The sequence below is a fragment of the Benincasa hispida genome, chromosome 6 (assembly GCF_009727055.1).
Source record: "Benincasa hispida cultivar B227 chromosome 6, ASM972705v1, whole genome shotgun sequence".
NCBI lineage: Eukaryota > Viridiplantae > Streptophyta > Magnoliopsida > Cucurbitales > Cucurbitaceae > Benincasa > Benincasa hispida.
Genome location: NC_052354.1, coordinates 5,904,771 through 5,918,363, shown reverse-complemented (window position 1 = coordinate 5,918,363; position 13,593 = coordinate 5,904,771). Strand labels below are relative to the sequence as shown.

Genomic DNA, 13,593 nt, shown 5'->3' with positions numbered 1-13,593 from the left:
TTATTTATAAAGAAAAATTGTTTAAAATATAAAGTGTTCCTCCCGGGTTTAAAATGTTGATCTTGACAAAAATGTTGGAGTTTCAGTTTTACAGAAATATCGATGAAAATATTGAAAAATTGATATCAAAAGATATATATTTTATTTTAAATTATAAAATCTAAAAATTTCAAAAAAAATATTTAAATTAATAAATAAACATACTACGTTTTCTTAAACTAGTTAAAATATTTATTATTTATATTGTATTCAGATTATTACATTTCATTGTTTAATTACATTTCATTTTTTTTATGTTACATGATTCTTTTTTCGATATAAGGAACATGCCGATTCATCTTCTATGTCGAGATTGAACCTCTAAAAATGTAAAAATATGACAATATCGACATGTTGATGAAAATCTAATATGATGATTAGTATGAGAATTGTTTTTTTTTTTTTAAAGGAAAGTTATTTTTAAAATATATATTTTTCATTTGTCTTGAGGAAATTCTAATCTTCATGTTTTTTTTTAAAAAAAAAAAAGAAAGAAAAAAGAAAGAAAAAAAAAAAAAAAAAAAACTTTTTTTTTTTTGAATAACCGCAGCTATTTCTTTCAATATTAAAAGTTACGAGCCTATGAAATTCGATTTAAAGTGTATTTTTAAAGTGATCAAATTTATAATTCTTTTAAGATTTTTTTTTTTAAATGAAACTTTTTATTAAAATATTTATATTAAAAATATTGGTGTGAATATTGACATTACGATATATCATATCGATGAATTTTTGTCATTAAAATATTTATAAAAAATTTTTAAAATAATAATTTAGTTATTTTTACCTCTAACTAATTTACAAATATTGTTGTTAGTGTATATCATCTTCATATTGTAATGAATGAATTAAAAAAATAGATGATATTTCTGTATATTTTTTAGGAATGTAAATAATAAATATCGAAAACATCTATTACTCATCCATAATATGTAGATGTTGAATTCTCCTCTAACGAATATATCGACGTATTGACGGCTATTCTAATCATTTTTTTTTTACTACAAACCAACATTTGACCTTTTATATTTGCGACATCTCACCAAGCAATTAAAAACAAATGGAACATTTAGAAAAAAATGAAAATTGATTAAATTATAAATTTAGGGTATATTTGGATTATCTAGAAAAAAAAGTGTTTTAAAAAACATTGTTATCATTCAAACACTTCTATAAATATTGTTTAAAATAATAACACTTGTTTGGTTACATTTTCTAAAAAATATTTTTATATAGAGAAATTATTTCAAATGATAAAATTGTTGAAAATATTTACAAGATGTAGTAAAATTTTAGAATATCAATTAGATGCCGATAGACACTGATAGACTTCTATCAATGTTTATCGGCTTCTATCAATGTCTATCGATATCTATCATTGATATTTTAAAATTTTGCTATATTTTGTAAATATTTTGATTTATTTTTCTATATTTAACAACTCTTTTATATATGATTTTGTATGGTTTCCTATAAACTCAAGCTGTTTCTATTATTATCAAATTATTATAAAAAATCAGTATTTTTGGTAATTTTATATATTATACAAATTAAGTAAAGATTAACCATTAAATACTCAAAAATCATTTTTCTAAAAATTAATCTCAAATGTTTCTCTCAAACCAATTTACTTCATAATTCATTGAGAACGAACGTATTGTTTTTAACCATTTCTTTTAATAATCAATTTTACCAAATACTTAAAATGATTAAAAAATGTACCTAATCAATTTTATTCTAAGCCTAGCCTTAGAATCTATAGATATATGTCAATTTAGAATCTTTTCACTGTGTTGTAAATTGTAATTGAGGCATAGTGATATATATTTTAAATTGTTTTGGTGGAATAATAAGACAATGAAATGTTTAGCTGTTCTTGGAATTTTTGGGAACTTAATCCCTTTGGTCACTTTTGTCATTCTTTTATTAAAGTTTTGTGTTCTTTTCTTATGCTTTGTCCATTCTACATTTTTTAATTTTTAATTCATTATTTTTTTAGTATATGCTTTTTGATTGTGGTGGTCCTCTAATTTCTCTCTCTATATCTTCCATAAATTATGGTGTTTAATTTATTAATTTTAATCCAACCTCACATCACCCCTATTTTTTTTAACCTTACTATAATTTAAGCTATGAAGACATAAAGCTTAATTTGGCAATTTTCACCTTTTTTTTTTTTTTTTTTTTTTTTTTTTTTAACCATTGGATTAAAGCCATATTTATCGATGGATAATGAAAATTGGTGTAATCATAGTATAATTCATTGATAGGTCAACCGGTAATGAAAATTGGTGTATAAGAGTTTAAGCTATTTCACTATTGGATTAAAGATGTATTTACCAATCGGTAATGAAAATTAGTGTAAACATAGTAGAATTCATTGATAGAACAATCGTAATGAATCACCATCGCAAATGTAATTAAATTATTTTTTTTTAACACCTTTACTTAGAATTATGAATTTATCACATCTATTGTTACTATTTAGGGTCAAATGGTAACAATAAGAATAAATGTGATAAATTCATAATTTTCATATTGTAACAGTAACAACAACGCTAACCACAATGGTAATGGTAATGATATCGGCATAATTTTCAAATACAATTAGATTGAACACCCTCCACTCGTAAATCAGTTTGCATTTTCTTATTAAAAATTTGAAAGTAGGCCTCAAATATCAATACTGGTATGAAACACAAGTAAACAACACCAAATATAATCAAATGAGGCTAATTTTTCAGATTATCATTGATTTATTACGTTTTCTCTAAGGTAAACGTGACCTCAATTTTATTTTATTGTAATATTTTTTATATTAACTTTTAAGTTGATTTATTGTTAAGTGGAAGAGCAAAATTTACTTTTATTTTAATCTAAGATGTGATTAAACAGTGTAAATTATATAGATTTGCTATATAATTATATAAAACAGAGAAACTATTCTTTTGGATTTTAAATGTTTTTGTTTAAACATTAGGTCTTTAAAAGTATCATTAAGAACTTTTTAATTTGGGTCTTGAAATTTAGCATTGGGATTATACCAATTTGATAAGTTTGTTTAACTTTTGTTAATGATTTTGTGGGACTTGCATTTGATATTTCTAAATTTTATCCAAAATGGAAAAAGAGAAATTTTCCAAATTTTTTTAGCATGATGATTAATATTCACATATTATTTGTATTTATCCAAAACTTGAGGGTTATTTAAGTAATTGAAGCCCTAAAGGAAAATAGACAATTGTCATGGAATGAAATAGGAGAAGGGGGAATGTTGTAAAGATGACAAAATAATTGAATTTTTTTTGAGAAATATTCCTTATGTCTATGTTTTTCTACATTATGCAAATATTATTGCATGTAAATGAATGAGACATTTCAACCAAATATTTCAAAGTTTTATTGTATCCCACTGACTAATTTAGAAGCATAACTTATCAGTGTTTGCCATTAATTCATTAAAGGTCTACAACACTACCAAGCAAGTTAATATGATAATAGTTATAATAATTCAATGAATTGAACAATGTGTCACACATTACTATTAATTATATTTATATATATATATATATATATTATATCTTGAACCACAGACTTTATTATTTCTAGTACATTCAAATGCCAATTAAGCTATCTTCAGTTTGATTAAAAAAATATTAATATTAGAATACTAAATTGAAATATTCAAAACTAACTCAAAGTTCATTCATATTAAAGGTGAAAATTAGTTTGAACTCTCATTGTCCCACTTATCATGAAAAAAATAAAATAATTTATGCCTCTTAAATTGTAGATTATGTTTAATAGGTCTTCAAACTTTAAATAATATATAAAATTTGTCTAAATGTTTAGTTTTGTGTTTAATAGATTTGTAAATTTTAAAACATCTAATAAGTCTCTAAACTTTTAAATTTTAGGATAAATAGTCGGATACTTATTAAATATTTTTTAAAATTTACAGGCGTATTAGAAAAACTAAATAAATAAAATCGTGTCCAACAAGGTACACAAATCTTTTCAAAAACAAGGTACACATTTTTTTAAAAAGGAAAAAAAATGTCTAATAGGCATAGAGTTGAAATTTGATAGATTTAGTAGATATTTTCAAAATTCAAAAATCTAAAAAATATAAAGTTAAAAGTTTAGGTCTGTATGATAACCATTATGTTTTTAGTTTTTAGTTTTAAAACGTATGCTTGTTTTATTTGAATTTATCTACTATGGTTTTCTTTTTCCTTCAATATTTGAATTCTTAGTCAAAATTTAAAAACAAAATAAATATTCAATTTTTTTTTTTTTTTTTTTGTATTTTCAAAACTTGAAACCACGGTAGAAAATAGACAACATAATATAAAAATTTAAAGGTGAAAGTAGAGTTTAGAAGCTTAACAAAAACAAAATGGTCAGTAGTGATCTAATTGATACATTTAAAGTCTAAGTAATAAAAAATTAGATCAAAAATAAAAAAGGATAATTGCAATTGGTAGCATTTTTAGGAATAATTACCAAGTGTATAACATCATTTAAAAAAGATTACAAATATAGACAAGTTTATCAACGATAGACTTCTATCATTGATAGACTTGGGAGTCTATCAGAGATAGACTTCTATCGTTGATAGACTTCTACCAATAATATGATCTATTCTAATAGACTATTTAAATTTGGTTATATTTATAAATTTTTTTATGTTATATTGGTTAGTACTTTAGATCTAATGATCATATTTGCAACTTACCCAATAAAAAAGGAAAAAAAACCTTTTTGGTCCTTAGGTTTTGGATCTAATTTCTATTTGACCCCTAAGTTTCAATACGTTACACATTTAGTCCTTAAATTTTAATTCTGGTTTCAATTCAATCCCTTAGTTTCAAAATATTTCTTTTTACCCTTGAGATTTGTGTTGTGTTTCAATTTGGTCATTAGATTTCAAGATTTTACATTTTAACCTCAATTTTTAATTAAGTACTCATTTATAATCATTGACACCAATATTTACTAATTAGTTTAAAATTATTAGACAAAAAATCTAAGAACCAAAAATATATTTTTTTAAAAAAATTATCAGACAATTTAGTGATATTCAAATAATCTGCGACAACGTAAATTGTAACACATTAAAAAAAATTCAACAATGTAAAACAATAAATCCTTAGATATTGTAGTAGCCGTGTTCAATAATTTCTTTTCCAAGAAGCATTTATATAAAAGTTTCGAAACTATAATTTTTTTTTGATAAATAAGACAAAAAAATTGAATATTTAACTTTAAGATTGATAGTATAAACAGTTGTATTATATTATTTTGACTTGAAAACTAAATTTATAATTCAACCAAAAAGAAAATTTACATTAGAAAAACAAAATTTTAAATCAATTGAACTTCCAAATCTTGTTCCACCCTAAACCCAAAGAAAAAGGAAAAGAAAAAAAGTGAAGAGATTCAAAGAAAAAAAAAGGTTAAAAAGATGAGTGGGGCAGGAAGAAGTGGGGAAAGATGATGATGAAGAGATGAGCAATATGAACACTATTCATCTATAATTGAGCTTCTCTTTGCACGCCCCAATCACCAAACAAATTAAAACTCTTTTTTTTTTTTTTTTTTTTTTTTTTTTTTTTTTTTTAATATATATAATATTATATTGTTATTTAAGAGAAAGATTAAAAAAAATGTCAGCTTTTTGCTTTTTCCAAAAGCACTTTTCTTTCAACAGTTTTGTGGAATGACTGTCTCCTACACTTCATTGCTTCTTTTCTGATACAAACCCACCATGTGTAGTGTAATTTCTTCTTCTCTTCCCTTTTTAAAAAGAGAAAAACTTGGATGTTATCTTGAATATATTTATCTTAATACATCTCGAGTATAGTTCAATAAAATACTATCAAGTAACAGTTTTATTTATAAAAATTATTTTAATTTTTTTTTCTTTTATGTGATAATCAAATGGGAGAAATCATCTAATCATACATGAATATCCTAATTATCCATTCCTTTAAAAAGCACTTCTCAATATCTCTAAACATTTTTTTTTTTTTAAAAAAAATGAATTTGGGTTTTGTAATAATTTTGATAGTGGTGACCAACTCCAATAGCCTCCTTGAGATTCTCACATTCTCCAATTTTTTGTACAATATGTCTTTTTTAGAATTTTGCCCAATGGCAAAACTCAAAGAATGTTTGATTCCTCATTTTTTCTATTGTCCTTTCTCACTTTCAATGCCCTTGATTCTCTTAACTGACTAATAACAAATTTCCTCAGATTTGTTCATCATTCTCAATCAATTTTCATATGTTAATTTTACTGACCCATTAGATCTAAATCATCAAATATTTACTGGGTCTTTGTCCTTTTTTGTTTTTAATCTCTCAAAGTTGTTAATTCTTCATCCAACTTGGAAAAAGGGAGCTTTTTTACATGATATTAGGTGAGTTTTCATTTGTTTCACTGACCCATGAATCAAAATTATGTAATTTTAACTGGGTTACCTTTAGAAAAAGAAAAAAAAAGGTGAGGGGTTTTGGAGGATTTATCAATAGCTTAGATTTATTCTTCTAGCTTGCAGTTTTTGAAAAAAAAAAAGAAAAGAAAGTAAAAAAAGGAGCTTTTGAATGGTTTTGAATCACCTCTTTCAAAATGCTTTTATTTGTACTTGTTTTACAAGATTAATATGTTTAAAGAAATTTAAAATTCACATGGCACTCTTTTAAAAGCATAAGACATGATTAAAGGTAAAATAATGCTCAATCTCTGTCCTCTTCTTTTTTGTTTATTTTATTTTAATATTGAAACTTACGTGGATTTGGTTTGTTTTGTTTGATTCTTTTTAAGGCTTTTCCATATTATATTCTTCAAAATTTCTTGTCTCAAATGACAAGCATGCTTTGTTAGTGCCACTGCGCACTGCCACCAAAAGCAAACTGCTCCTCCCACCTCCATTTGAGCTCTGACATTAGACGATTTTTGGTTAATGGGAAGAGATTTCTGCCATAAAAACCACAAAAATTCGTTCTGATTTGAAGATTTCCTTATTAAATAACCATACCCTTTTGAGCCTCACCCTCTTTTCTTCTTCTTCTTCTTCTTCTTCTTCTTCTTCATGTGCAATAATTTCACCCATCTACTTGGTTTTGTCTCTGGTTTTTTGTACATGAGCATTTAATGGGAATGAAGAGAATTGAGGCTACTGTTTCCTGTCTTGTGGCTTCTTTATTGTTTTGGGCTTCTGCAATAAATGGCTTGTTATCTCCCAAAGGTGTTAACTATGAAGGTAAGTGAGAGAAAATGAGGGGAAAATAGAGGCCTTAATTTTATTGCCCAGTTCTTTTTTTTCTTTTCTGCAAGATGGGTTTTGTCTGGTTAGGTTAGTTTAAGATGGGAAAATGCAGAATTTTTCATGGGGGGAATGGGTTTTCATTGTTTCATTGTTTCATTTTCAGTTCAAGCTTTGATGGGTATAAAAGCTTCTCTTCAAGATCCCCATGGTGTGCTTGAGAATTGGGATGGGGATTCTGTTGACCCATGTAGTTGGACTATGGTTACTTGCTCTCCTGAAAGCCTTGTCATTGGCCTGTAAATCCTTCTTCTTCATCTTCTTCTTTTAAGAATTTGAACTGAAAAATTTTGTAGATGGAGATTTTGGGAAAATGGGAGGCAATCCACCATTGAAATTCTTTGATTCATTTTGTCTTTCTTTTGGTGGTTTTGTACATAATGCAGAGGAACTCCAAGCCAGAACCTGTCCGGAACTCTTTCTTCAACCATTGGGAATTTGACTAACCTTCAAATTGTGTAAGTTGAAATGATTCAAAACAATTCAACAAGATCTTTCTTTTCCTCTTTCTTTTCCAATTGAAATTGATTTGCATTTGCTCTATAGGCTGTTGCAGAACAACAATATTACAGGCTCAATTCCCCCAGAGCTTGGGAGACTCTCAAAGCTCCAAACACTTGATCTATCAAACAATTTCTTCACAGGGGAAATTCCTTCTTCTTTAGGCCATTTAAGAAGCCTACAGTACTTGTAAGCATCTTCCTATCATGCCTTTTACTTTTTTTCCCCCCTCAAATGTTTTTAATTTAATTTGGTTTGTTCATCCATTGATTTTAGGAGGCTAAACAACAACAGTCTTTCTGGGGTAATTCCAATGTCTTTATCTAACATGACACAGCTTGCCTTTCTGTAAGTTCTTATCTTTTCAAATTCAGCCATCTTTGTTTCATGATTATTCTGATGAAAACTTGCTCTTGAATTCAGTTTCTTATTCTGAATTTGTTTGTGATGCAGTGATGTGTCTTATAATAATATCAGTGGCCCTCTCCCTAGATTTCCCAGCAAAACATTCAAGTATATCTCTCTCTTTCCTCTGTATGTGTGTGTGTGTGTTTTCAATCTGTGTGAAATTTCACTCACATAATCTCTCCACTATTGCAGCATTGTTGGAAACCCTTTGATTTGTGCAACAGGGTCCGAGGCCGGTTGCCATGGTACAACTCTAATGCCCATGTCCATGAATTTGAACACTACACAAAGTAAGGTTCTTGAAAACACATGGTGATTGATAAATTGCTTCAGACCCTTTTGAATTCTGTAGTTATTGCTGTAAGAATTCTTGTTGTGATGGTATTCTAAACCAAGTCTCTTTGCCTTTTTAGCTGGTTTACCTGCCGTGAGATTGAAGAGTCATAAAATGGCCCTTACATTTGGCTTGAGCCTAGCTTGCCTATGTCTGATTGTTCTTGTATTTGGACTGTTCATATGGTGGAGAAGACGAAGCAATCGACCCACATTCTTCGATGTAAAAGGTAAATTGTTTGGAGCATTGCATTGTTTTCTATTGTCATGATTACTGTTAAATTCTAGCTAATCCCAACATCTGAACTGAATAATAAGTCTAAACTTTAAACTTGAGTATGGATTATATTATCATTCTAATCTATGTCCTCTGCATACACTGGATCTAATGCCAATCTCTCCAATTGCAGACCGAGAACATGAGGAAATTTCGCTTGGAAATCTGAGAAGGTTCCAATTTAGAGAACTTCAGATAGCAACAAACAACTTCAGCAGCAAGAACATACTAGGAAAGGGAGGTTTTGGAAATGTTTACAAAGGAATTCTTTCGGATGGAACGGTTGTAGCTGTTAAAAGACTCAAAGATGGGAATGCGAGTAGAGGCGAGATCCAGTTTCAGACTGAAGTTGAAATGATCAGCCTGGCCGTGCACCGTCATCTACTTAGGTTGTACGGGTTTTGCAACACACCGACCGAAAGGCTTCTTGTTTACCCATATATGTCGAATGGAAGTGTTGCATCGCGTCTCAAAGGTAGCCATTTTAAGAGCATTTGATACTTAACCGTATGCAGTTTATAATATCTATGTTCTGACAATGTAACACATGAAAATGATCGGTTTGTTTCACAGGAAAACCGGTTTTAGACTGGGGAACAAGGAAGAGAATTGCTATAGGAGCTGCAAGGGGATTGTTATACCTACATGAACAGTGTGACCCAAAGATAATACATAGAGATGTTAAAGCTGCAAACATATTGCTTGACGACTACTGCGAGGCGGTCGTTGGAGATTTCGGGTTGGCAAAGCTTCTGGATCATCAAGATTCACACGTCACAACTGCTGTGAGAGGCACTGTGGGACATATAGCTCCCGAGTATCTCTCCACTGGACAGTCGTCCGAGAAAACAGATGTTTTTGGCTTCGGAATCCTACTCCTTGAACTGATCACAGGCCAGAGAGCCCTTGAGTTTGGCAAAGCAGCTAATCAGAAAGGAGGCATCCTTGACTGGGTATGCACCACCATAGAAAAACAATACAAATGTCTCATCTTTATATTCATCTTTGTTATCCTTCAAATTTTCCTAGAACTTCCATTGTTTCTCAAAGTTTTCATTCAAGAGGGAGGAGAACACAACACAATGGTAGCGAGTTGAATGGAGTATATCTCCAAACCTGCAATTGTTATCTTGTTCCTCTCTCCCTCTTTTGACTTCAATAAACCAAAGGAAGTTCTTAACGGAAATTCAGTTACATGTTGGTTCAAATGGGAAGAAATAGTTTGAACCTTAGAAAATTATAGTGAATGACATTGTGTTTTGTTAGAATGCTTTGAAACTGTTAACTAACGCTCCGAACAACCAAGCACAAGGTTTCGCTGACCGTATTTATGTTACTTACAATTTTGGTCCTAAGGTATAGAGGGATTTGCTATATACTCTCTAACTCTACTGGCACGTTTGATCTTTATTATCTGATTTTCTCTCTAATCATAAAGTAATCTATCTGTCTCCTCGTAAACGTAGCTGACAACCATGTAAACCTCTATTGAGTTCACTACTATTTACGTTTTCTATGTTTATTTGATTGTTGATTTCTTAACAAGTTTATCATAATTACAGGTGAAGAAGATTCACCTGGAGAAGAAGTTGGAAGTGTTAGTGGACAAGGATCTGAAAGGCAACTATGACAGAGTTGAACTAGAGGAGATGGTTCAAGTGGCTTTGTTGTGCACACAATACTTACCAGGACATAGACCAAAAATGTCAGAAGTTGTCAGAATGCTTGAAGGAGAAGGGCTTGCTGGGAGATGGGAAGCTTCTCAAAGAGTTGACTCAACAAAGTGCAAACCCCATGATTTCTCTTCCTCAGACAGGTACTCTGATCTCACAGATGATTCATCATTGTTGGTTCAAGCCATGGAGCTCTCTGGTCCAAGGTGAAAATCCTTTTTAAAAAATTCTTTCTTCTTTCTTTTTCTTTTTGGGTGGGCTAAGTTCTATCAGTTCTTGAAGAGTTTAGTATATTAAGAGAAAATTTTCATAGATGAAGCGTTTTTTTCCCTTGGGGTGCGTAGGAGTTGAAAGTTTGTTGTATCATATTAGAATGTTGAAGCTCTACAAGGGCTTTGTTATTCTCTTTCTCCAATTGTATAGGCCCGTTTGATAACGGTTTTGTTTTGAATTTTCTGTTTAAGAAAATTATGCTTATAGTACCTACGTATATTTATATATACCTATGTTTTCTTTGTTTAGTTTTCACACTGCTCTTAATTGTTTTTGAAACCTTAGCCAAATTTCAAAAACAACGAAAATGGTTTTTCAGAGTTACCTTTATATACAATTTGGCTATGGTTTCAAAAACGATTAATGAAAGGTGATTTAATAAATAAGCATAATTTTCAAAGATAGAAAATAAAAAACAAAAATGTTGTCAAACGAACTTTCGGTTTATGGGTCTTTTGGATTTTTCTTACTTATGATGAGAGTTTAAGTGTTTAAGTTAGAAAAAAAAAAATTGATTAAGCTTGTCATTGTATGTTGGCTACATTGTTAAACTTTTGTCAACTGGGCTCTGGGCCTGTGGCCCAAATTCATTTAAGCCTGTCTAATACTCGCAACTTCTTTTAGATTAGAGCTGACAAGAGAAATAACAAAATTTAAAGTTTTATTTAGAAAAATGGCAAAAAAGTTTCAAAATTGTAAAAATAACAAAACAAATTGGTAAATGACCATACTACCCCAAAGACTAACAAATTGAGTACAAATAGACAATGCTTCAAAAACAACTCAAAAATTATAAATACACTCTACCTAAACTTCTAGAAGAAAAAAAAAAAGGCAATCTCAACCAAAAACTAAAAAACAAATAGCATGGTCAAAAACTTAGAAACGGTTCGAAAATTTAAAAACTCGCCAATATAGGCCTCATCGAGAAACAATTGGCGACTGCTTCTTCAATGGACGACCACCATGGTGTGTCTGTGGTGCGATGGTCACTGCTGGTGGCATGCGACTACTCAGAGAACTAGTCGATAATGAACAAAAGAAGATTTGACAGTCATGCAAATTAAAATGTAGTAGAGAGGGTGATGGTGAGAGAAGAAAGAATGGAAGGTTCTAAAGAAGGTGACCCAAAATGCAATTATGGTGAAGAGGGTATGCTAGCATAGATTTTAAAGGAGAGTTTGTGGAGATGTTATGGCTACAAGCTTGTTTCAAATGGGAAATAAGAAAGAGAGAAATAAAGGATGGGATAAGAGGGAGGTAAAGTAGAATTAGAATTCTTTTAAAAATATATATATTTTTAAATATGTAAGGAAGAAAGTGCTTTTTTTTTTTTCGTACAAAAATTATAAATATATTGAAACTTAGAAAATAATGGTTTTTTTTTTTTTAAACAATATAAACAAATCTTATCAAAATAATAAATAGGTATATAAATAGTAATAAGGGGTCTTTTTAAATATAAAAAAATATTTAAAGATATTTACACTTTATAGCAAAAAGTTCCAAAAGTACAAAGCACTTTTGGAACTTTTACTATAAAGTATAAATATTTTTAAAATTTTTCTATTTATAAGATTTTCCCTAGTAATAATATACACACAAAAAATTAATATAATAATTGAAGGAATTCTAACTGAGGAGAGATCCTTGAGCGGAAGCAAGATCGACCCAAATTTTCATTTTTCATTGAATATAAATTTTACAGTAAATAAAAACAAGATATGCATTTACTTAAATTATAACATGCAATGCTAAAGGAAAACTTAGAGTTTCAGAAACCCTTACCTTTGAAGACTAATCTTCAAGAATCCCTCGAACAAGTCACGGACAGATCTCCTTCTCTAAAAGGGGCACCACGACTTGAGAACCGTTTGTATTCTCTTAGGATAAAGGATTTAAGTAAGAGTTGTGGGCTTTGCTTGAATCCTTGGAAGAGGGAAGATGGAGAGGAGGAGAGGGAAGAGAAGAGATCTCTCTCTTCTCTGTAAAATTTTTCAGAGAGAATTATTCTCTTAGAAAGAATTAAGGAAGAACATGAATCTCCAACCACATCATTCTTTCACAACCCACGTAAATTAATTGAGAGAATGGGGAAAGGGAGTTGTAACTCCTTCCCTTTAATTAATTTAAATTAAATTAAATTTATATATATATACACTACTTTATTATATATATACACTATATGTTATATCAAATATAACATATAGCCTATAGCTTTATATTGCATCAAATACAACATAACTTATAGATTTTATTTTCTCTTAACAATACATGACATTTAATATAAATCACATTTATATTAAATTCACTTTTATGAATCTCATTCATATAATTGATATTTGAATCATATTCAAATATTTAATTCATCTCAACTTATTTATGGTATTTAATATAAATCGTATTTATATTAAATTAATTACATGAATCTCATTCATATAATTAGTATTTGGATCATATTCAAATTCCTCTAAGAATATCTTATATTATAATATATCAAATACATTATATTAATTATATCTCATATATAATTAATTAATTTAATTAATTATATCACATATAATTAATTCCTTTAATTAATTTGAACACTTCAAATTAATCCAAAATAATTCTCAATTAAATCCCTGTTGAGCTACAGAGGGGACCTTATGGACCTGTAGATTGAAGCTCCAATAGTACTCGGATAATTAATTAAACTCTTTAATTAAATTACCCAACGTCTGTTAACTGTCGGTCATTCCACTAAAAACCGACAGCT

The 13,593-nt window shown here is 29.0% G+C and overlaps 1 protein-coding gene across 1 annotated transcript; it reads left to right on the top strand.

Moving 5' to 3' along the window:
- The first annotated feature begins 6,860 nt into the window (after positions 1–6,860).
- On the top strand, positions 6,861–11,362 carry LOC120079952 (protein NSP-INTERACTING KINASE 1-like). The gene is made up of 11 exons (XM_039034426.1): positions 6,861–7,307; positions 7,477–7,609; positions 7,757–7,828; positions 7,917–8,060; positions 8,148–8,219; positions 8,325–8,384; positions 8,472–8,569; positions 8,693–8,842; positions 9,023–9,364; positions 9,463–9,842; positions 10,452–11,362. The coding sequence occupies exons 1-11, from the start codon at positions 7,199–7,201 to the stop codon at positions 10,770–10,772; spliced, it is 1,881 nt and encodes a 626-aa protein (XP_038890354.1). The 5' UTR covers positions 6,861–7,198; the 3' UTR covers positions 10,773–11,362.
- The last annotated feature ends 2,231 nt before the right edge of the window (positions 11,363–13,593 follow it).